This window comes from Trichomycterus rosablanca, chromosome 13, assembly GCF_030014385.1.
Source record: "Trichomycterus rosablanca isolate fTriRos1 chromosome 13, fTriRos1.hap1, whole genome shotgun sequence".
NCBI classification, from domain to species: Eukaryota; Metazoa; Chordata; class Actinopteri; order Siluriformes; family Trichomycteridae; genus Trichomycterus; species Trichomycterus rosablanca.
In genome coordinates, this window is record NC_086000.1 from 26,321,379 (window position 1) to 26,347,092 (window position 25,714).

General features: G+C 39.5%; 1 protein-coding gene across 2 annotated transcripts; it reads left to right on the forward strand.

Annotated features, from left to right (window-relative positions):
- The first annotated feature begins 1,027 nt into the window (after positions 1–1,027).
- On the forward strand, positions 1,028–22,197 carry jdp2a (Jun dimerization protein 2a). 2 transcript variants are annotated; one of them, XM_063007676.1, is made up of 4 exons: positions 1,028–1,108; positions 17,617–17,834; positions 20,064–20,168; positions 21,371–22,197. In XM_063007676.1, the coding sequence occupies exons 2-4, from the start codon at positions 17,640–17,642 to the stop codon at positions 21,554–21,556; spliced, it is 486 nt and encodes a 161-aa protein (XP_062863746.1). In that variant the 5' UTR covers positions 1,028–1,108; positions 17,617–17,639; the 3' UTR covers positions 21,557–22,197. The 2 variants fall into 2 exon arrangements, with proteins under 2 accessions (XP_062863746.1, XP_062863747.1); XM_063007677.1 differs by lacking the exon at positions 1,028–1,108 and adding an exon at positions 14,456–14,516.
- Positions 22,198–25,714: the final 3,517 nt, after the last annotated feature.

A 25,714-nucleotide genomic window follows, 5' to 3' on the forward strand; every position in this document is an offset into this window, starting at 1 on the left:
TTACCTGGTGTCGCGATCTCGTCACCACGACTACCATCACCTCATTTCGGAGCAACTCCATCGTGTCATTAAGGGAAATGCCATTCAGTCATCGTAGTAATCAGGATAAATTACCAACTTAAATAAATTAAATAAATTGGGGGTCATATAAGTAGTAATGTAATTTTTAAATTGTGAATTGTGATTGCACTTATTGTATCTCCCCAATTGTTTCATTGTACTTCTTTATTCATTGCACATCAGCCCCGATGCCGATCTTTATTCTGGATCTGCTGCACCTAAAATAAAATGCTATCTGATGAAGACTGAATTAAATTGTTAGTGAGAAGGCTTTACTTAATTTTATGATTAATGGTAAAGCTGGTCTCTCTCCATGTTCAAAGTTATTTGTGAGGGTAAACTAAGTGATGACTTGATGATAATTATTTAAGCATTAATTTACCCATTGAACGGGTCACCTTGGCCATCATCGCAACAATATATAATTATGAAATTTGTTGAGGGGGCCCAAAACTTTTTTTTTTTTGCACTGGGGCCCATGAGCTCCTAGTTACGCCACTGGTCCAGTACCTTAACCACTAGGCTACAGCTGAGGTTTAGTATGTTCTTACGTCTGCATGGCTTGCCAAAACAGGCAGAATTTCAGCTGGCAACCAGCTGAGTGTGTTGTCCTGCTCTAGGTGTATTCCTGCCTTGCGCCCAGTCGAGCTGCTTAGCACCGGTCCTACCGCGAAACAGATCAGGACGAATCAGTTAGTGAAGATGAATAAATGTGGACATGGATCTATTTTTGCCGAGCTCTTGGCCGGTTGCTGAAGCCGGGTTGTTTGTTTTTGTCGGTATCCAGGGGGTGGTGGAGCGAGCAGAACAGTCCCCCTCTCTCTGCCCCCCTTTGCTTCTTTTTTGGTGCAGGACGGATTGCTTTTTTTTCTGCATCCCTGCTTACGTCTGGCTGCCGGAGCAAAGCGAGTTCCGCATTCCCAAATCCTCCCAGCCAGCGCTCGCTATATAAACGTGCTGATGCAACGCTTTCCTCTGTTCAAAATCTACTCCAGACCGCCGGTCGACCTGAAAAAGGCGCAGCAAGGGAACGCGGGCTCCAGGTCGGGTAAGATGCAAAGTTTTTAAGAAGTTTGGTGGGAGCAGAAGCAGGAGCGGGATCAGTGTTAGCGCTGTGCAGGATTCCTCCCTCCAAACCTCCCCTGCTCCTGCTCCTGGTCCTGCTGATGCTGTGCAGTCTCTGCTTGTGCTGCATTATGGAATATATAATGATGCATGTGTTCTAGTATGTTCCATCTCTATTTACTGTACTGTGTGCTGCTGGATCTACTTTCCCACACAAATGCTTAAAGCACATCTACATTCTCATGTTTTACACACAGCATGTTGTTCTTAAGTCCATTATCCATAAGTTCACACCGGTAATACATGGTACAGTAGAAAAGAATAGATAATAATACCGGTTTAGACCCGTGCTGGGTACTTTAGACTCGGTGTTATGTAAGACATGCTTCACCGAACAACCACTTCCGCTTTGAGCCTGACTCACAACACAGGGCGTTACTCTGGAATTTCTCTTTCTAGCAGCTTATTAAACAAGCTTGCAACATTTAAATGCTTCAGTTTTCTTAGAAATCTCATATATGACACGTATCACAACTTTGTACAGTACTGACTTTATGAGTTATGAATTAGAACCACTTATACAATTCAAGTCAAATACATAACCCTTATTAGAGACATGTATCACATGGCAGTCTTGGAATTTTGATTCATTCTGCAACTTTTATTATGAACACACACTTTACAGTTCTAAGACCTCACTACTCAGTGGGTAGCACTGTCGCCTCACAGCGAGAAGGTGGGGCGGTCCGGGTCCTTTCTGTGTAGAGTTTGCATGTTCTCCCTGTGTCTGCGTGGGTTTCCTCCTGGAGCTCCGGTTTCCAGCCACAGTCCAAAGACATGCAAGTGAGGTGAATTGGAGATAGAAAATTGTTCATGACTGTGTTCGATATAACCTTGTGAACTGACTACCGTTTCTGTTATGAATGTAACCAAAGTGTAAAACATGACGTTAAAATCCTAATAAACAAACAAACTGCCTCACAGCAAGAAGGTCCTGGGTTCGATCCCCAGGTGGGGTGGTCCGGGTCGTTTCTGTGTAGAGTTTGCATGTTCTCCCTGTGTCTGCGTGGGTTTCCTCCAGGAGCTCCGGTTTCCTCCCACAGTCCGAAGACATGCAAGTGAGGTGAATTGGAGATAGAAAATTGTTCATGACTGTGTTTGATATAACCTTGTAAATTAATGAACCTTGTGTAATGAGTAACTACCGTTTCTGTTATGAATGTAACCAGTGTAAAACATTACGTTAAAATCCTAATAAACAAACACACTTTACAGTCCAAACACTTTCGGGGCGGCACGGTGGCTCAGTGGGTAGCACTGTCGCCTCACAGCAAGAAGGTCCTGGGTTTGATCCCCAGGTGGGGTGGTCCGGGTCCGTTCTGTGTAGTTTGCATTTTCTCCCTGTGTCTGCGTGTGTTTCCTCCGGGAGCTCCGGTTTCCTCCCACAGCTCGAAGACATGCAAGTGAGGTGAATTGGAAATACTAAATTGTTCATGACTGTGTTTGCAGTTAAACTTGTGTAATGAGTAACTACAGTTTCTGTCATGAATGTAACCAAAGTGTAAAACATGATGTTAAAATCCTAATAAATAAACCAAAAACTTTTATAACTTCAGTAAAGTACGCTATGTAAAAATATACATCTTGGATTATTAAGTTGGTCATTTATCTTAGTGGCATGGGCTCCAATTATTTGTTAGAGATTTGTTCGAGTCACTTCTCTGTGACTATGTTAACAAGGTTTGTTTGACTTCACTCATCACAAAGTACACAAAACTGGTTTCTTGTGATGGTCGGAAAGAAAAAGAAATCTGTCTGAATGCATATCTTGTCTGATGCATTTCACAGACCATCAAAACAGGTTTGCAATAGATTTGTTGCTAAAACTCAGTTTTATTGTTCATAGTCAAGTGAGCTTTACATCTCTGTGGACTTTAAGGCTGTTGCAGGAAAGTACTATTTAATGAGTACAGTCGAACAGTTGCAGAAATCATTAAGGTCCCAAGACTGCCATGACTTACATGTTTCTAAGAAAGTGTACACATTGAAAATATATTGTAATGTGTCTCTGTGTGTTGGACATAATTTTGGACATACGTTTTCTCTACATCTAATTTAGATCTAAATTTAATTGAATCTGATTTTATTTCAAAAACATGTCTGATGTTGGCTAATACAACACAGGTCACCCATGTATTTATAGGAATAATACTAGAAAAAATATTATAATAATACATACATAATCCACATTTAAATTCCACATAATTTTTACATAGCACAGTAGTGTATTAAGTTAGTCAGTATTGGATTAGCAGTGATATCAGGTGAAAGATGGAATAGATCCGGAAAGCAACTTCAGTGTTGTTTTGGCTGAATGCTTTGGGTCATTGTCATTGAACTGTGTCCCCTGTCAGAATTTGTGTGTGCTTTGGAGGAGATTTTCTTTAAGTATTCTTACAATCTTTGTTTCCATATCCTCTCACAGTATGATGCTGCTGTGTGTACCACTGTGTTTCACCTTATTGATGGTATTAGCCATCTTATGATGTGCAGTTCTTGTTTTCTGCCAGACGTATTTATTTGCTTTTCTGCATCTCATTAGACCAGATGATTGTTTACATGCTGTCTAACAAACTCCAAGCAGGCTTTCATATGGCTTTGACTGCACAGTGAACACAACTTTAGGTGTCTCAGCAAATGGTCCAAATACTTTTGTATATAAGACATTTCAGTTTTTAATTTATTAACTAATGTTTGATTGAAAACATCTCTAAAAACATGTTTTACGTCTAAATCTAGAAATAAAATGCCAAAAATATTAATTAAAATCCACAAAACAACAAAGTGTGCAAGGAGTCTGAATAATTCTGTTTTGTGTGTTCTTGAATTTAATACAATGTTTTTCATTACAAATAATATAATCAGCATAACAGTTGTATTTTGTAATGGGTTATTAATGGCTGCAAATGTATTAACCTGAGCAAGCTTTTGATGAGTAGATGAAATCCACATGCTTAAAGTCATCTGAACATGTGCTTCAATGGAAATAAGACTACAAAAGAACTGACGTGATCAAGTTCACATGTCTGCACTTGCTTTTCAGTGGTGCCAAATATCAATAAATTTTGTAATGTGTCTTTTCAAAGAATCGACGTTTCACTCAAATTGTAATGCTGGTTGATTGTAATGCTTGGTGATTTGTAAAAACCCCTTAGGAAAACTTAATAATTCTGTTGACTATATTTTAATACACCACTGTTTAACTGGTTTGTACTTGGAGAAATTTTAATGTGTTATTGAGCTTTGTTTAATGAACAAAGAAAATCTAGTCAATTTAGAAAATTTTATGTTACAAATTATTAATGTTACAGCATACACCGATCAGCCATAACATTAAAACCACCTCCTTGTTTCTACACTCACTGTCCATATTATTAGCTCCACTTACCATATAGAAGCACTTTGTAGTTCTACAATTACTGACTGCAGTCCATCTGTTTCTCTGCATGCTTTGTTAGCCCCCTTTCATGCTGTTCTTCAATGGTCAGGACCCCCACAGGACCACTACAGAGTAGGTATTATTTGGGTGATGGATCATTCTCAGCACTGCAGTGACACTGACATGGTGGTGGTGTGTTAGTGTGTGTTGTGCTGGTATGAGTGGATAAGACACAGCAGCGCTGATGGAGTTTTTAAACACCTCACTGTCACTGCTGGACTGAGAATAGTCCACCAAACAAAAACATCCAGCCAACAGCGCCCCGTCGGCAGTGTCCTGTGACCACTGATGAAGTGATCAGGACCCCCACAGAGCAGGTATTATTTAGGTGGTGGATGATTCTCAGCACTGCAGTGACACTGACATGGTGGTGGTGTGTTAGTGTGTGTTGTGCTGGTATGAGTGGATCAGACACAGCAGCTCTGCTGGAGTTTTTAAATACCGTGTCCACTCACTGTCCACTCTATTAGACACTCCTACCTAGTTGGTCCACCTTGTAAATGTAAAGTCAGAGACGATCGCTCAGCAGTGCTGCTGTTTGAGTTGGTCATCTTCTAGACCTTCATCAGTGGTCACAGGGCTCTGCCCACGGGGTGCTGTTGGCTGGATATATTTTTGGTTGGTGGACTATTCTCAGTCCAGCAGTGACAGTGAGGTGTTTAAAAACTCTTATCAGCGCAGCTGTGTCTTATACACTCATACCAGCACAACACACACTAACACACCACCACCATGTCAGTGTCACTGCAGAGAGTTCTGACCATTGAAGAACAGCATGAAAGGGCTAACAAAGCATGCATAGAAACAGATGGACTACAGTCAGTAATTGTAGAACTACAAAGTGCTTCTACATGGTAAGTGGAGCTGATAACATGGACAATGTGTGTAAAAACATGGAGGTGGTTTTAATGTAATGGCTTATCGGTGTATGTGAGTAATTAACTATGCTATGTTGTATTTTTGTAGATCAGTTATGTTTGTCAGTTGTTCATCAAGTGGGAGTGATAAAAAGTCCATCCATTTATTCAGAAGGAGACAGTGTGTGGGTTAAAGGTATAGTTGAGACACTTGTTTTGCTTTTTGCAATTACATAAGTGTGATGTAGCTTTGTGGGAATGACAGTTAACCACTAACTCCCACATTGTGGTGCAGCATGTTGTGACTCTGAAAGTCTGAAGTCTGAAGTTTAAAGTGCCTCAAAGCCATAAAGGTCATTGTAATTGTAGCATTATAGTGAATGTTATAATCACACTGTTATGCAACAAAGGCCAGTGCACTTTTATTTCTTCCAGATTTGCTTGACCTCATGTTGCCTTGCACAAATGAAACTGATTTTCAGCCATACTGGCTCCCTGCTGTACTTTTTATGAATAGTGGATTGTGTTTAGTCTTTCATGTACTTTAAAATGAAAGGATGTTGTTCACTTTCACTGAACAGAACATCAGCAAAACAAGTCAGCAGAGATCCTTTATTTCCAGTGGCATTTTATAAAGTGCAGATTAATTTGTATTAAAGAGGTTGTGTTGGTATTTTTATTCTTTACAGATAGGAAGCATTGCTGACTGGGTCTGTGTATTTGGAAGAGAAATGTGCTGATCCTGGATATTTTTTTTCCTTAGATAGCAGTAAGCCACTTGATGGTCACATCTACCACAGTTTAAATGTAAAGTGTGTGGTGCAGTATAATGTGGTCTGATCCCATCATGGAGAGTAAATGATTAGACCTAAAGATTTATTATTTTTGTTTAAAATTTGCTCGATTTCTAAAGGAAATATTGGTGATTTGTAAGAAAGATAACTGTTTAAGAACAGAACAATCAAAACTGATATTTCCTTTACTGTATCCACCACACCCAGAATTTTATGCACACTCCTTAAAACAGCTGAATGCTGATGTAAACATAATTGTCAAGCGAATACAAGGTCTTCTTCTGCTGATTATTTTTGCAGTCACTTTTTCCCTTTATTGGGGCAGCCACTTTTTCTTCCGCACATGTGTTTTATTGTTGGCTTCCTGAGTATAAGGACAATTTTGTCAAACACAAAACAATTTGGGTGGTGCAGCAGTAAACTACGCTAGTCTGGGATCCAGGGTTTGAATCCCCAGTGGTGATATTGACTGGTTTACTTCATCTGTAAAAAGTTTAGCATGTTCTAACCTGGTCTGCGTAGGTTTCCTTTAAATACAACTCCCAGAAACATGCAGAATGTGGATTGGTGCCTTGTCTCATGCACCCAGTGTTTCTCTGTGATGCCCATCCCACTGTGACCCTGACAAGGATAAATTGAGTTGTGAATTTGTCAAATGGTCTATAATTTGCACTTGGCATCAGTGCTGGTTTGTGGAATCAAACAGAGAAACTGGTTATGAGGGAAGGTTTGGAGCATTTGAAGCACCCTTAAATACAACGATCAGCCATAACATTAAAACTTGTTTCTACACTCACTGTCCATTTTATCAGCTCCACTTACCATGTAGAAGCACTTTGTAATTCTACAATTACTGACTGCAGTCCATCTGTTTCTCTGCATGCTTTGTTAGCCCCCTTTCATGCTGTTCTTCAATGGTCAGGACCCCAACAGGACCACTACACAGTAGGTATTATTTGGGTGGTGGATCATTCTCAGCACTGCAGTGACACTGACATGGTGGTGGTGTGTTAGTGTGTGTTGTGCTGGTATGAGTGGATCAGACACAGCAATGCTGATGGAGTTTTTAAACACCTCACTGTCACTGCTGGACTGAGAATAGTCCACCAACCAAAAACATATCCAGCCAACAGCGCCCCGTGGGCAGCGTCCTGTGACCACTGATGAAGGTCTAGAAGATGACCAACTCAAACAGCAGCAATAGATGTGTGATCGTCTCTAACTTTACATCTACAAGGTGAACCATCTAGGTAGGAGTGGACAGTGAGTGGACACGGTATTTAAAAACTCAGCAGCGCTGCTGTGTCTGATCCACTCATACCAGCACAACACACAATAACACACCACCACCATGTCAGTGTCACTGCAGTGCTGAGAATAATCCACCACCTAAATAATACCTGCTCTGTGGGGGTCCTGTGGAGGTCCTGACCATTAAAGAACAGGGTGAAAGTAGGCTAAAAAGTATTTAGAGAGATAGATGAACTACAGTCAGTAATTGTAGAACTACAAAGTGCTTCTATATGGTAAGTGGAGCTGATCAAATGGACAGTGAGTGTAGAAACAAGGAGGTGGTTTTAATGTTATGGCTGATCAGTGAATATCCACATCAGTAGTGCAAATAGTAAAACTAAAGCCTGCCAGTACAGGAGACGTCTTTAAACAAAGGATCACTTTTAGGAGGTGTTGCAGCCTCAGGTATTTTTCTTGTCAGTGGAATTGACTTTCACACCTGGTGAGATATGGATCCCAAAAACCTTGTTACATCTAATGCTGTGTTCACCTGGAAATGATTAAGTTTACACCAAAGAAACTGTCTGGACCATTGTATGCTTGGAAAGTAATATGCTAAATTCAGAATGCCAATTTGCTAGTGATTATAAGGCAGTGTTTGATAAGCCAGTAACTCTTGATGTTCCACAAGAAGCAACTCCATATTAATGCATATGGTTTTGAAATAGATTGTTTAGAAAGCTTATGGCCAGGTGTTCACATACTTTTTTCTATGTAATGTATACTAATGGCAAGTGTTGAGTGGCGAAATTCACATTGTAGTGTGGCAGCTTGTACTTAAATTTACAACAGAATTGGGCTGGAATACTCAGGGATCTGGAGAAAAGATCATACCAGACTTCTCATAGGTCATTGAAGGTGCAGTTTTTCTTTATCCATTAAAAATATTTATTGACAGCCTGCTGGTAGCCTAGAGACCTATGGAAACACCACCAGATGCAGAAATCATGTTCAAGAAAGGCGTTGTCTGTGGTTAGACTTGTCATATGTCAGTATCACATCATGTTCTGCATTTGAAATCTTGTGCAGTTGTTGTTTAGTTTCAGGCCAGGCTTCCATTCCAGCCATGATTGACACTGAGGCATTAGGACATTTCAGCAGCTATGTTCTATGCTGTGCTCACCGCAGAACTTCGCATTCCCACAATTCCTTACTCAGCATCCACCCACATTACAGCTCTGAGTTGGTATTCCACTGGACAAATAAAGGTTGTCTGCAAAACAACCATTCTACTTAACATAAAGCGATCATATAGAAACAGCCTCTCTATTAGTTGTTCTGTATCATTAAAATGATCATGCAAGGAAACCTTTGCTTACATAATTCTGCACATAATTCTGTAAGTTCATGGATTACTGAAGAAATCATTTAAAGGAGTCCTTGAACACCTTACACCTTAAACATCAATAAAAACACCTCAATATTAAAAGAAGTTTTTAACCAGCACAATGCTGCACCGCTATCACATTAACCTTGGAACTGTGCAATTGAGCACATCCATCCCTTCATCTAACCCACTGTTGCTGAGAAACAGATATGGTAAACTGTGATCACTGATGCTAAGGCTGTTATCAATATCTAATCAGCACACAGTTAAAAACATTTGATTCATCACCTAAACCTCTACCTGTGCCACAAGGCCTGCAGTCTTACAGGAACACCACTAGTAATCATCAACAGTCAATTATTCTTTTTTTGAGAAGCTATTCAATCTTATATTAAGAAGGCTTGGGTTTTCTAAGGACACCAATTAACTGTAACAAATTTTTAAAGAACTTAATATCAGTGTTGGTTTAACTTAAGGAAACTGCTCTCAGTTTAATCTCCAGGTAGAGTGCCTGAACCTAGAGATAAGGGGTTGTACCCATTATCTGCCCAGAGCCAAACTCACTAACCAGCTCATTAACAAGACAAACCATTTCTTGTTCTATTTAAAAACTATTAACATTTTAGTCTTGTTTCAAATTGTAATTAAAATGCATTATAACTAAAAACATTCTTAGAAAGCTATGCTACAGTCTGGGTTGTTTATTTATATCTGTTTATTAATTTTCCTCTTTCTTTTTGTACTATCTCTCTATCTTTGCATGTACTCAGTTTTTCTGTGCACTCTTAAGGCCTTTGCCAATTACTTGAACCCATGCCTGTCGAGGAGTGCTGAAGGCTAGTATGTGTCTAATCTGACATGTGATATCACTGGTATCAAGGGCCTGGGTTTGATTCCCCAGTTGGGCGACCAGGACACTTTATGTGTGGAGTTTGCATGTTCCTCCTGTGTTCGCTAGGGTTTCCTCCGGGTGCTCCAGTCTCCTCTTGCAAGTCCAAGACAGTCAGGCCAACTGGACCTAGTAAAATTGTGTGTGTTTGCTATGTGATAGACTGGTGACCTATCCGGGGTGCGCCCTGCCTTTCACCTAATGAATTGGACCCACCTGACCAGGATAAAGTGGTAGTAAAACAGATAATAAATACATGAATGAATAAACCCAAACCAGACTCTCAAGCGGGGCTTTAACACTTAATTATTATTATTATTATTTATTTTTTTTATTTTTTTTTTTTATTTTTTTAACCCCTTTTTCTCCCCTTTTAGCGCATCCAATTGTTCAATTAGCATCGTGCTTCCTCTCTGTCTATGCCGAACCCTGCCCTGACCGAGGTGATTGAAGCTAACCCGTATCCCCTCCGAAACACGAGCAGCAGCCAGATGCATCTTTGCCACCCACACATTGACGAGTTTGGCGCCACCTAGCGTTGCATGCGGAGAGACACACCCTAAGGGCACCCTCTCCCATCTCTGTGTAAGCGCCTCCAATCAGCCGGCAGAGAACGCAATCGCATTCTGACAGAGAGAGACCCACATCCGGTTCTTTGTCCCACCCCCCACATGAGCAACCGGCCAATCGTTGCTCATATAGCCACTCAGCTTCGAACCGGTAAAGCAAGGCTGGATTCGATACCACGCTCTCAGAATCCAGCCCTGGTTGCAGCGCGTTTCTTTTTACCGCTGCGCCACCTGAGCGGCTTAACACTTAATTTTTGAACATCCAACATTTTATTTTAATTGGTTGATACAACAAATATACACCAATCAGCCATAACATTAAAACCACCTCCTTGTTTCTACACTCACTGTCCATTTTATCAGCTCCACTTACCATATAGAAGCACTTTGTAGTTCTACAATTACTGACTGTAGTCCATCTGTTTCTCTGCATGCTTTGTTAGCCCCCTTTCTTGCTGTTCGTCAGTGGTCAGGACTCTCCCAGGACCACTACAGAGTATATATTATTTGGGTGGTGGATCATTTTCAGCACTGCAGTGACACTGACATGGTGGTGGTGTGTTAGTGTGTGTTGTGCTGGTATGAGTGGATCAGACACAGCAGCGCTGCTGGAGTTTTTAAACACCTCACTGTCACTGCTGGACTGAGAATAGTCCACCAACCAAAAATATATCCAGCCAACAGAACCCCGTGGGCAGAACTCCTGTGACCACTGATGAAGGTCTAGAAGATGACCAACTCAAACAGCAGCAATAGATGAGCGATCGTCTCTGACTTTACATCGACAAGGTGGACCAACTAGGTAGGAGTGTTTAATAGCGTGGACAGTGAGTGGACACAGTATTTTAAAACTCCAGCAGCGCTGCTGTGTCTGTACCAGCACAACACACACTAACACACCACCACCATGTTATTGTCACTGCAGTGCTGAGAATGATCCACCACCTAAATAATACCTGCTCTGTGGTGGTCCTGTGGGGGTCCTGACCATTGAAGAACAGGGTGAAAGCAGTTTAAAAAGGTATGTAGAGAAACAGATGGACTACAGTCAGTAATTGTAAAACTGCTTCTATATGGTAAGTGGAGCTGATAAAATGGACAGTGAGTGGTTTTAATGTTATAGCTAATTGGTGTATAAGAGAAATGCTGTATTTACATTTGTTTTCTATTGAGAATCACTTATTTTTTCTTTAAAAAATGAACAAAACATCATCAATTTGTCCAGGACTGACCAAACCTTTGCATAACAGCATAACACTGTAGTACACGCGTGGTTGGCTGTAATATAATGGTCAGCATAGTGCAGAGACTGAGAGCAGCGCATTCTGTATTACTGTGCTCTTTACAGTCTTCTGCTGTATAACTAAACAAAGGGAACACTGTTGTATTCCATTTATTTTTCCAAATTACTCATGCTGTCATCGCTTAAATACATGCTTGTCCTTGCTGGCCCACATGGAGTTTTATTTGGAAACATACTCCAAGTTTCAGCGAAGGAGATTTGGCTATATTTTACCCAGGAAACGGCTTCCCCGTAATGGTATTCAGGAGGATGGAACATGTATGGATGCATTATATAAATGTAAAAATATTTTCAGTAGACTCCTGCTGTTTTATGAATACAGTGTGGATTCTCTTGCTGGTCATACTCGTAGCTTATTATTTTAGCTACCTGGAGGATGTCATTTTGGCAGCACACTTTGCTCAACATGGTGTTGATACACAAATAGAAATGCCTGTCAGTTTCTCTGGCTAAACATTAAAAGTTAATGAGCATGGGGTTTAGATTCTTCCTCTGGCCACAGCTCTGCAATATTAAGTTTTCCCTGACTTAACATTTCTTATTCATCCTTTGCTTGCTGGAAAAGTTTGTAGTTGGTCTTTCTCCATTGATTATAAAAAAGTGGTTACAAAAATAAACACATTTTCCAATTTATTTTTATATTTTACTAATACATGTCCGTATGTACAGTATCTGCCCGGCTGGCTGATAGCACCACAGGGCATACGAACCCTGAATCCTAGCCATAGTGGACTGGTATAATTTACTGCTAGCCACCTGAGTGCCCAAGTCAGGTCAAGTCAAATCACATTTATTTGTATAGAGCTTTTTACAATAGACATTGTCTCAAAGCAACGTTACAGAATCCACGACCGACAGACCAAAAACCAAAAGAAAAGGGCGACAATGGCAAGAAAAACTCCCTTAAATTGCAGGAAGAAAGCCTGAGAGGAATCAGTTAAAGGGGCTCAAGGACTCTACCTGAAATAATTAAACATAAACATGAATAAAAGATTGTAGTTTTTTACAGCTTCTCATCTGATAAATGAATTTGGCAGAGAGTCCTTCTGCATTGCCATTTTGGCCGGCAGATGGGGCATTGAGGCACAGATGATTTGCGTGTTTTCCTTTTAACTGACAATTATCTGCGTTAATTCTCTCCAGGTGGAAGTTCTTCTATATATCACAACTGCTCAATTTCAGATTTGCTAGCTCATCTTTTTAGGAAATCTGCCTTATTCTGTTTTCTTCTGGTATTCCATCCTGTTTAACTATATTCAGAAAAGTCAGCTGGCATTGTCGTAGTTTGGGTGTGCCACCTTGAAGAAGTCATAGATAACCCAGAGGTGGTGTGATGACCCCTTTTCCGAAGGGATCACCACATAGTGGAACCACGCTAATCGTGGTTGGGGCTTACCGCTGCTTACCGCTTCCCTATTTTTTCTAAGATATGAGTTGTTGCAGATGGCCAGAGCAGCCTGTCATATTGTGTCAATCAGTTCTCAGTTCTGTGCTATCCCTGTTCTGTCCACTTTGTCTAATGCCCACAATAATATAGAATAATATAGAATAGAATGCCTTTATTTGTCATATATACATATGCAGGTTTACAGTACAACGAGAGTGCAGGGTCAGCCATCGTACGGTGCTTCTAAAGCAGACAGGGTTAAGGGCCTTGCACAAAGGCCCAACAGTGGCAGCAACTCTTAACCTTTAGATTGACAGCCCAAAGCTCTACCCACTAGGCTACCACTGTCAATACATTTATACACAATTGTAAATTAATATAAAAAGCATTTGGGCAATATGTTCCAATCATCCAAAAGTCATTAAAATTTGAAGTCTTCCATGGCATAAATGCCCCTCACAAATGTATGTAGGTTTTTGACTTCAGCTGAACCTTTTCCAACCTGAACTGGGAATTTATTAAAAACTGTTTTCAATAAAGTCATAAAGTACAATTGTTTGCATCTTATTTGTTCAGGCGAAATGTCTGTCTGTTGTTATGATTTGGATATAGATCAGAACATGTTTCAAAAGTAGTTCATGTAGAAATCCAAGGAATTCCAAGGGGTTTAACCATTTTTTCTTGCATCTGTATCAGCTAATTACTGAGTTGGATTTAGTTTGGTCGCGTAGACTAAACACTAGTGCTGAAACTCTCCAGATTCAGAGTTTAACACACATGGTCATGACTCCTTTAACATTGCAAAGTGGCATTACGAAAAACACATCAACAAAGCGCCGGCCTTTTCTTTTAAACAGAAACATGGCAGAACCAAACGTTTAACAATGTGTTTTTTTAATCGCTTTGTGATTTGGAAATAAGTTACAGCCGTCCTAAATGGGTCCAGATGCTTAGGTGGTGCTGACGTTGACATGTAGCCATATTATTTTTTTATGTATTTTTTATGGGTACAATGTCTGTTAACATTTGCCCACATTTGTTGAAGCAACTGACATTATAAAGAACAATATTTCAGGCAATTAATTCCTTTTGAAAAACTTATGCAACCAGCATCCAGAGCAGACAAAAAAGACAAGAGCTCTTGAATTCCTATGTCTTTATTTGCAGTCTTGGGTCTCATTAAAAGTGGGCGTTTTTTGAAAAGTGAGTTTCAGTGCAGGCCAGTGGTGGAGGCTGATGACATTGTGCTGTTCCTCTGTGGCCACATTCCAGTGTTCTTACACAGAGAGCAGCGAGCAAGTCGGCGTGGGGGGAAAGCGGGCAGCAGGCGGGTTTTGGCTAGCTACCTCTCCACTTCTCTCCACGGGATAAAGGGGAATGTGTCTGGGTCTACTTTTGTGTGTGTCGTTCAGACTGGCTTGTGTAGAGCAAGGGAGAAAAAATGGAGTAAATCACACCAGAGCGGCTGTAAATGTGAGTATGATATAGATGTTAAAGAAAGAGAGGGAGCTTTAGAGTACATGTGTTTGTGTAGCATGGAGAGAAAAGGGAAGAATGAGAGGAGGTAATGGCTAATTAATTACAAGCATGTGTGTAAATGATCATGGTCAAAAAGTATGTAATGATTGGTTATCACTAACTAGTAATGACTGATGGAGCAGGACATGCACCACTCCCAACTACTGGACAGTGGTTGTGAAATGTACTATAGGACTGTTTACTGTTGAACATGCAGACTTTTTGATTTGTTTTTGATCATAAAGTTGCATCGTTATATTTATTAATTAAGAATGTTCAGAAACCTGCAACTTTAAACTAGTAATTGTATGTGTATTGCAAGAAAAAGTTAATGAACCCTTTTAAATGACCTTTCCTTTTGTATTAATTACTCATAAATGTTTAATCAATGCACAGTATCCCTAAACTAAGACAAACAGCTACCCTTCATGTCTTTATATACGGCATTGATTAAAGAGCGTTTTAGTGCATATTTGTCTCTAGTTCCCTGATTGTAATACTTTTGGCATTTACACTCAGCCCTGGCCATGAAGAGCTGCATACTATCACGCGCCCCCTTCGACACACAGTTGCTGGCTACTGCTATTACTTCTACTTCCAGATGCAGTGTGTCTCAATAAATCGTGTTGCTTTGCCGTATTGGCAAGCACAAGCCGTGCTGGACTCAGACACTGCCAGTTTTATCTGCTGGATGCCCAGCTAGGTCAGTAGCACAGCTGAGATTCCAACGCAAGAGCTCGAGATTCGCATTAGACCACTGCGCTACCCAAGCATCCACTTTTGGCCATGTCTCAAAATCATTCATCAAAAAAACTGGAAAATTGACTATATATACTATATGACTATATATTGACTTTATATATATATATATATATATATATATATATATATATATATATATATATATATATATATATATATATATATAAAGATACAATTTTCTCCCATTTTCTCCCCATTTAGTGTAGTGAAGTTGTCTTCCCTGATTTTTTGCAGTTGAGGAGGGTATATTGCTGCTCACGCCTCCTCCGACCCCCTTTTCTACCCATGCACTCTGCACAGGTGCCTCTATCTGCCAATCAGGGTCCTTACACTGCAGGCACTGCCAATTATGCCCGCTAGATGGCGCCCAGTCGACCGGTGGCAGCGCCGAGTTTCGAACCGAGGAGTTCAGAATCTCGGCGCTGGTGTGCTAGTGGAATATCCTACAGTAGTTTTTTGTATCACAAATAATCAAATATGAAAAGGGCGGCAGTTAAAAAATCATTGTTTTTAATACAATTGCTTCATATCTAAGATTTAGATATCTAATGCTTTCAGAACACAAATATCTTTTACCTTTACATTTTCAGCATTTAGGAGACACCTTTATTCAAAGCGACTTACATTACAGTATGAGCAACTGAGGGTTAAGGGCCTTGCTCAAGGGCCCAGCAGCAGCAACCTAGCAGTGGTGGGGCTTGAACCAGCAACCTTTGGATTACTAGTCCTGTGCCTTAACCACTAGGCTATGGCTTGCTCTTTTAGCAGAGATGCACAATGCTATGTATCCTAACTTCATCCAAACTGTGAAGCACGGTGTAGGAAGCATCATTGTGTGAGAAACTATAAAATTGTATGAAGGCCAGATGAATATCAGTGTAGTAGTCTAGTACCTAGAGCTTAATGAAATTAGATTTACAAAAATGAAACACAGATCTTGTGGAATCCAGAAATCAAAGTAAATCTAAATGGTACACAGATTCTTCTTGCAATTATAGCTGCTATTCATGCTCAAACAGTTTATTCAAGTTCAAGAGGCTTTATTGTCATTTCAGCTATATACAGTACAAGTGCATAGGGAAACTAAACAATGTTCCTCCAGGACCAGGGTGCAACATAGAACACAAGTGCAAAACAATACAATACACACAGTGCAGATAAAAAACAGTATACAAGATACATCTACAGAAATTGAGGGGAACATTGTTGTTAAATACTAATGGCCATAAGTATGTGGACACTTGATCGTGATTATGTTTGACCAATCTCCAACCTCTGGTCTGTAACTACCTCCACTTTTTGGAAAGGATTTACACATGATTTTGGAATGACCCTGTGGGAATTGGTGTTCATTCAGCCAACAAAGGTGAATGCCTTGCATTCCAAATTATCCAAAGGTGTTTATTAGATTGAGGACAGGGCTCAGTCCTGGCCACTTGAGGTCCTATACATCAAACTCATGGGCACCCAGGTGGCACAGCGGGATGTTCCAGCGCCGGGATTATGAACTCCTTGGTTTGAAACACGGCATTGCCACCGGTTGGCTGGGCACCATCTAGCGGGCATAATTGACACATTTCTGCTAGGGCGGGATGACCAGAATATGTGGGTGGTCAAATGCTGTGTAAGGACCCTGATTAGCAGATAGAGAGGCGCCAGTGCAGAGTGCATAGGTGAAAAAGGGGCTGTGCATGGGTTGAAGGGGCGTGAGCAGCAATATACCCACCTCTGCTGCAATCGGGGAACCCCCAGCAGCGGAAGACAAATTGACTACACTAAATTGGGAGAAAAAGGGAGAAAAATGCATAAATTAAATAGAAAAAAATGCACAAAGGCACATTTATGTTGGAACAGAAAACGGGTGTTGTCCAAATTGTTGCCACACATAATTTGTTTCATATTATTTGTATACACCTGTTAGCAAAGGATGTGTCGGAAATAGCAAAGCTTAATAATTTGCAGGGGTGTCCACATACTTTTGTCCATATGTAGGTGTACTGGCTACATTTTAAATCAGGTTTTGTACTACTCCAGTGTGTTATTTCTTGATTTGCTGTTCAGTCTGCAAGTGGTTCATTTCTATTTTAGTAAAATGCAGTTTGCCTTTTGTATTTTAAATGTATTCACATTGTATGAAGTGTAGTTGCATCATCAATGTAATTTTTGCATATGTAGGTCAAGATCTTCCAGAAAGGTCATGCTGTGTGTTTGCTGCAGCTTGTTTCGTCTCCATAGAGATGGCACTTAAATAAAAATGAGCTCACATCCTTTCCTCTCACGTTGTGCATTCTAGCTTTGGTGAAGGGCGCATATGCCATGATGCCCGGACAGATCCCTGACCCTTCAGTGACGGCAGGGTCTCTGCCCAGCTTGGGCCCACTGGCCGGCATCTCTGCTACAACATTAACAGACCAGCTGAAGTATGCTGACCTGTGCAGCCTGGGAGCCATGCTCTCACCACTGCACCTCCTGGGCAAGCTAAGCAAGCATCATCTTCCTATTAAAACTGAGGTGAGGCATTGTTCATTGTAAGTCATGTTGCTGCAGTGAATTTAGTATTAGGGCCATTCCACTGAATCAATGTCATTTCCGTTCCCAGGACATTATATCTAATTGCAAATTTAGGATTTGGTGACTCCATATCTCATCTATGTTTATAATATTTTTTTTCCATAAGAAATTTAAATTCATGTGGTTAAAATAGATGTTTTAGTCATGTCTCAAGGTTTTTACCTTGTTTTTACCCTGTTACCCTAACAACTTCATCCTTTTTGGAAAAAATTGGAAATATTTTAAAAGTCATATTTTCAATAGAAATTAACATTATCTGTGTTTACTGAACTCCATGCTTCTATATTTCATGTATTTACTAATTCTATGTTAATGTTGTTACTTTCAGTCCTGTTACTCATATACAGCTCATCTTCCACTTGGAAACCTTGTAAAAGTTGAACAGAGTTCAGTATGTGTTACTAGATTCAGTGTTGAACAAAGATACTAAATCTAAAATTAAGTTTAATTTTATCAAGTAAAACTACATGCAAATGCCACCAGTTTGGTGGAATGGCCCATTAGGCAACTTCTAAACCATACTAAGAATCCCAAGTATGTGGACACCCTGTTCTATTTATTTCTGAGTTCAGCTTTTTAAATTATGATTATTGCTAACAGATGTGTAAAGTCACTAACATGTAATGCATTAATTACATGTATGGCATTTTATCCAAAGCATTTTACAATTGTGGCTGAGTACAATCCAAGCAATTGAGTGTTAGAGGCCTTGCTCAAGGGCCCAGCTATGGTTTGGGGCTGCTATGCTTGCACTGAATGAGGGGCATGCGGCATGGTGGCTAAGTTGGTAGCACTGTTGTCTTAAAGCAAGAAGGTCCTGGGTTCGATCCCCAGGTGGGGCGGTCTGGGTCCTTTCTGTGTGGAGTTTGCATGTTCTCCCTGTTTGTGTGGGTTTCCTGCGGGTTCTCTGGTTTTCTCCCACAGTCCAAAGACATGCAAGTGAGGTGAATTGGCGATACAAAATTGTCCATGACTGTGTTCGATATATCCTTGTGAATTGATGAATCTTGTGTAACGAGTAACTACCATTTCTGTCATGAATGTAACCAAAGAGTGTGGAACATGACGTTAAAATCCTAATGAACAATCAACAATATCCAAAGCATTTTACAGTTGTGGCTGAGTACAATCCAAGCAATTACGGCTTAAGGGCCTTGCTCAAGAGCCTAACTGTTGCAGCCTTTAACCAGCATCCTTTTTTTAATCGCCAGCCCAGTATCTAACCAGTGAGCTGCCACTTACTGGTTAAAAAAAGGTTCTTTTTCTGGTCCAGCACTGTGGCCCTGTGCATAAAGACAATGTTTGTCAAATCTGGTTTGGAAAAAACTTTAAACTTTTGATAATATAGTTTAAAACTTTTTACTCAAAAGGTAAATATAAATAAATGAACACAAAGACAATTCATCTGTAAAGCATGCCGGCAGGGGCATTATGGTTTGAGGCTTCATATGCTCGCACTGATTGAGGAAACAATTACATGAGAGTATCAGGGTAATCATCTCTCAGCTAAAGCTTAGTAGGAGCCGAATAAATCAATATGATGAAGATCCCAAAATGTACAGTTAAATCAGAACAGAATGGCTTAAATAACAATAATGTGTAGTATAAAGAACAATATGCAGCACCACAGTGCAGCTAGGACACTGGGGGTTGCACATCAATATGGGTCCTAGGGAAATTGGTTTGATTGGAATTGGCTTTTGTCTTGACCACAGTTTCCATGTGGGTTTCTTTGGATAGTTCAGTTTCTTTCCATCAGCCAAAAATGCAGAAGTTGTGTTAACTGATCTGCCTTTACATATGAATAAGTAAATGGTCAGTGGATGTGTGATTTCCACTGATGAATTGTTACCATGTCTGGGCCGAGTTTGTTTGTAAATATGAATGAATCAATACAAGAATAAGGAACACTGCTTCCATCTAGTGGACACAACGGGTAATTGTTTGATTCAACCTGATACTGTGTGCAAAATGCTGGGCTGATTTAATCAGACAAAAGCCTGGTCTAGATTAAGGTGCTCGCTCGTTAAGCTATCAGATAATAACTTTTCACCCTTGATCACTTAACAGAATGCATTCTTAAGAAAATAAATGTAAGCCATTTTATATTATTCTCTTATACACACAGATTTCACTCAAACCTAATGGATCTCTTGCTCTTCTCTTTAGAAGGATGAGGAGGAGGAGAGGAGGAAAAGGAGGCGAGAGAAAAACAAAGTTGCTGCAGCAAGATGTCGAAACAAAAAGAAAGAACGAACAGAGTATCTACAGAGGGTAAAATCTCCATATTATTAATATATTACAATTATGTTTAAACTGTTTATTAAAGGATATTAAAGCAGTAGCCAATCAGCATACTAAGTAAAAAAGTAAATATAATTATAATTGAGGTCAAAAGGGTTAAAATAAATAAAAAACACCTCTAAAACAATATTAAGTATAGAATCATAGCATGATATATCAAATAAATGTACAAATACATTGATCACGTATGATAAATAAAATATAACACACCCACATTCCTAACTTTATCTGTTGTTTGGAGAGCCAGGTTTCTCAGCCTACTTAAACATTTTTGTCCTCTGTGTCTCACGGCTAATAATAAGGATGGGAAATGCTAGGTTAATGCCAATGGTTTTGGAATGGGATCAAGCTCACCAATACTGGACTCAGGTGTCCCAGATACCTTTGACCATAAAGGATGTGTTCGAAAACCTAGTAAGCTGCCTTGCTGTCTTACTGCCTACATAGGCAGCTGCCTAAGTCGAGAGGATTCTAATAAGTCATCGACCTATAAGGCATGTTATTCAAATGCGCTACTTAGCGATTTCATCAGTTTTCACTAACTATGCCATTCAAACCAATGGGATGGGGTGGCACAATGCACTAGCATGTCAACTAACATCTCACTCTGTGTACCGAAAACGGTTAAATTCACTGACAAGCCTGAATTTGCAAGTAAACCACACTTGTGCAAGTTTATACAAATTAAAAATCAATAATAATTTATTAAAGTTTATTAAAGTCCGCCATGTTTTTTATTTTTCTGTAAGAAAAGTTGTGCCGCACTGAATGCTGGGATTGCCTCCACCGCTAAGGCAGCATCGTATGCTCCCTCGTAGGATGATGTAAAATGCTGTCTATATAGAGAGCTCCCTAGGATTTCGAACACACCCATAGTGTATGACTTTTGCACTGATTATTAATCTAAAGCTTTCTTGTTTTTGACACATTATGAGAAGATCCAGTTCACTGGAAAATACATGTTTATGTATGTAAATTATGTTTGGAAGAGTTGAAATGAAAAGAGGAAGAGGACGGCCAGCAGCAAGCTGGATGGATACAATTAGAGTATAATAATAATAAAATCAATCAAACCAATGAAACATATAAGTTTCCCATTTAAAATACAGTTTTTGTCTAATCGTAATTTAAGATAAGACCTTGTAACAATCCCTTTAATGCTGTGGTTGCAGGAATCAGAGAGACTGGAGATGATGAACTCTGAGCTGAAAGCACAAATCGAGGAACTGAAGCACGAGCGCCAGCAGCTCATCCTCATGCTCAACCGTCACCGGCCCACATGCATTGTGAGAACAGACAGCGTGAAAACCCCTGAGAGCGAGGTGAACCCCCTCTTGGAGCAGCTAGAGGCTAAATGAGAAAACGAAGAGACTATAAGTGGTGCCTTTCCACAAGTACTGTTTACAGGTTAGCTTCCACACAGCTAGCAAGAAGCACTTAGCTCTAAGCTCATGGACATTTAAAGAGGAACGAGTGCAGCACTCCAACTCGTACACTTGGAGTTTAAGAGCCTTTGTGTACCCCCCATTTCACCAGACTTGCACGACCAGTCAGATTAAGCGATGAGCTGACATTTAAAATGTTATACTTCGTTTTTAATTGTGGTCATTCGTTGTTTAATTGATTTATTTTAATCCGACTGCGTTAACAACAGTTAGTAGCACATACTGAGCTTAGTAACAAATCTCAGTACCAGATCTGTGTCCAGATCAGCAGACACATGATTCTGGTTTTCCAATGTAACTGGATGATTCGTATCTTTGATACTAAGTCGTAATTTACCCCCTTAAACTTTTTTTTTTTGACGCAGGCGTCATGTATGCACATATATATGGACTGTTTACATCTTGTTGTTCTATTAGTTACCTGCATATTTTATATATATGTATATATATATTCTGATTTTTATACTTCTTGTACATGGTATTATATGGACTTATCACTAGATGTGATATATTTTATATTACTGCAACAAATAGTTATGTATAACCCTTTTCTTTTGTGACTTACTCATTTTGTTTAATGGCTGTGAAGAAATGCAAACAAATATTAAAGAGGAGTCATGGGATATGATGCCTATTTGAAAAGTAAATTCAGTTCCTTGGGTGTTTTATAATGTTGTTTAATAACTTAAACTGTTGAATTTGAATGACTATAGGTTAGCATATTTTAAAAAATAACATTTAAAATTTTAAATACTAATAGTGTATATACTCTATAATTACAGAGTGAATAGAGTATTTAAAAACTTCTTGTTAGTCAACTTTTTACACACGTCCTTTGACTTTGTGCCTTAATATGAACGATTTTGTATTAAGCTTTAACAAAATCTATTTAAGTAATATATAGTATATGTAAATATATAATATACACCGATCAGCCATAACCTTAAAACCACCTCCTTGTTTCTACACTCACTGTTCATTTTATCAGCTCCACTTACCATATAGAAGCACTTTGTAGTTCTAAATCTTTCATGCTGTTCTTCAATGGTCAGGACCTCCACAGGATCACTACAGAGCCGGTATTATTTGGGTGATGGATCATTCTCAGCACTGCAGTGACACTGACATGGTGATGGTGTGTTAGTGTGTGTTGTGCCGTTATGAGTGGATCAGACACAGCAATTCTGATGGAGTTTTTAAACACCTTACTGTCACTGCTGGACTGAGAATAGTCCACCAACCAAAAATATCCAGCCAACAGTGCCCTATGGGCAGCGTCCTGTGACCACTGATGAAGGTCTAGAAGATGACCAACTCAAACAGCAACAATAGATGAGCGATCATCTCTGAGTTTACATCCACAAGGTGGATCAACTAGGTAGAAGTGTCTAATAGAGTGGACAGTGAGTGGACACAGTTTTTAAAAACTCCAGCAGCGCTGCTGTGTTTAATCCACTCATACCAGCACAACACACACTAACACACCACCACCATGTCAGTGCACTGCTGAGAATGATCCACCACCTAAATAATATCTACTCTGTAGTGGTCCTGTGGGAGTCCTGACCATTGAAGAACAGAGTGAAAACAGGCTAAAAAGGTATGTAGAGAAACAGATGGACAACAGTCAGTAATTGTAGAACTACAAAGTGCTCCTATATGGTAAGTGGAGCTGATAAAATGGACAGTGAGTGTAGAAACAAGGAGGTGGTTTTAATGTTATGGCTGATCGGTGTATGTTCAGACACTACAAGTAAATAATAATGGTACTTTTGGCGATTACAACTACAAGCTGTCTGCAGTTAGTGGTGTTTGCTGTGGCTTTATATATTTTCCATTTAATGGTAATGATTTAATCCATGGGAATTTTATAAAGAGCCTTTTCCTTCATCACTATTGTTATGATAAATTGTCTCAAATCAATGACATCTTTATAATGAAATGAGGTGCAATTTAAATATCAACCTTTTTTGTCTTTGCAACATTAATATCTATATTTTTTAATCTTTTGACCAAATACTTTGTTTTCTGTTAGTTTCATTAAAAAAAATTAAATTTGTTTTAAATGATAACATTTGAATACAAAAAGTCAAAAGACATCGTGTATTTTGGTGATGTGCAGACCCCTGTAATAGATTGGTGCCCTGTCCAGGGTATTCCTGCCTTGCGCCCAGGGTTTCCCAGTGGAATGAAATTAAATGAAATGGTCCAGCTACTCTTGTATTTTTGGAGGGTAATGCTAAGGTTAATTAAGAGCAATTGTGAACCCTCTGTGAGGCTGAGGTATGTAATACGTCCTAGTTGAGACTAATTAAATTCAAATGCTTGTTTAGTTGATCACTTTATCACATGTTCTGATTGCAACATTTGATTGCAACTAAACAAGCAGTTTCTTCATGTTTTCTTTGTGTGTGGGTTTCCTCTGGATACCCACACACAAAGAAAACATGAAGAAACTGTTCAAAGTCTCTACATCTTCTTTTGGTAAAGTGTAAAATCATGTTCACAGCACGTCAGTTTAAAGCGATTCTACAAATGAATGTCACTGTATTTTCCCTGCCACTTTCTTGCATGGATTTTCATCTTGTATTTGGACCAGATGAAGTAAATATTATTGGCAACAAAGGTTTTAAAAAGTGAGGATTTAAATTAGATTTTGCGACTGTTACAGTTCTTCACAAAGCCCATTGACTGCAAATCTCATTATCAGCATGTTTAGTGATTAAGCTGTGAGTAAGTGAAAGAGCAATGATTGACTTAAACCTGATTTGAAAGACGTGCACATTGACCTGCCGCATGTAACAGGTCATGTGAGTGTACAGAGGGGTGTTTACAGATATCTGATTGGAACTAGAAAGAAGACAGCCACCACAAAATGCCAAGAAAAAAAATACTTTTAATAAATGTGGTCACAATGTGTTTATTTTCACACCAGTGTTTATTTTAGACTCTGCATTGTGGTGGTTCTGCAGGCTATACTGGTGCTGCAAATCTCCAGTCCTTATTCTGTTTGACATGTTTTTTTTCCCCTTTCTCTATGTAGGTTTCCTCTGGATGCTCTGGTTTCCTGCCACATCCAAGTAACACAGAGTAGGTGGATTGGCTGCCCTTAAACTCCCCCAAGTGTAAGCAAGTTTGTGAATGGCTAAGTGTGTGTGACACCACAGGATACGATTAAATGTAAAGTAAACCGTAAAATATAAAATTCTCCAAACCTAATTTCTTTAAAAAATGTGGTTGGATTTATCTAGATTCAATGAAAATGAAGCAAAAAAATCTTGTATGACTGAATTTCAAGCAATCTGATATCAGTCTTGCCTCAGTTTTATGAGCGGCAGACTATCAGACGCCCCCTTAAACACTCTTTTTACCTGCCAGACGTTGAGTCTCACAGATTATAGAGGACGACAGTACGACTATAAATGCTGTCTCCCTCATGAAGGCACCTTGACCAGCCAGTAGAGGTCTTATTCACAGCAGCATTGTGGAGCCCAGTCAACCTTCCTCCCTCAGACACAGTCTGGTAGGTGCCTGGCCAGGTTGATAGCACAGCTGAGATTTAGTGGTGGTGGGCTTGCACTTTAGACTGCCGCACCATCCGAGTGCCATTTGATTTAATTCTAATGTTGGCATGTGGATGCTGTGTTACTGAAATTGTCTTATGTCTTAGTATGGACTTTTTTTTTTTTATCCCTTTTTGTTGGTGTCCTACATATCAAGCCAGATTTGATTTCGGTTTTATGTACAGTATATTTATATATGTTATATTTCCAAAAGTATGCAGACACTCCTTCTGTTATAAAAGATCAATTATTTCAGCCACACCCAGTGCTAACGGGTGTATGAAAGCAAATTGATTGTTTGCACTAAATCCTTATAGAAATGAATTTAGGGTAAAAATAAATTCCACAGGCCTGTCAGAGCCCTTAAACCCATTGAACACATTTAGGATGAGGTGAAATGCCAAACCACGCTTGTGCTTGACAAGTACTCTGAACAGAATAAGCACAAATCCCCACAGCCACTCCAAAATACCTATAAAAAGACTTTTTCAAGTGTTTGATTAACAAA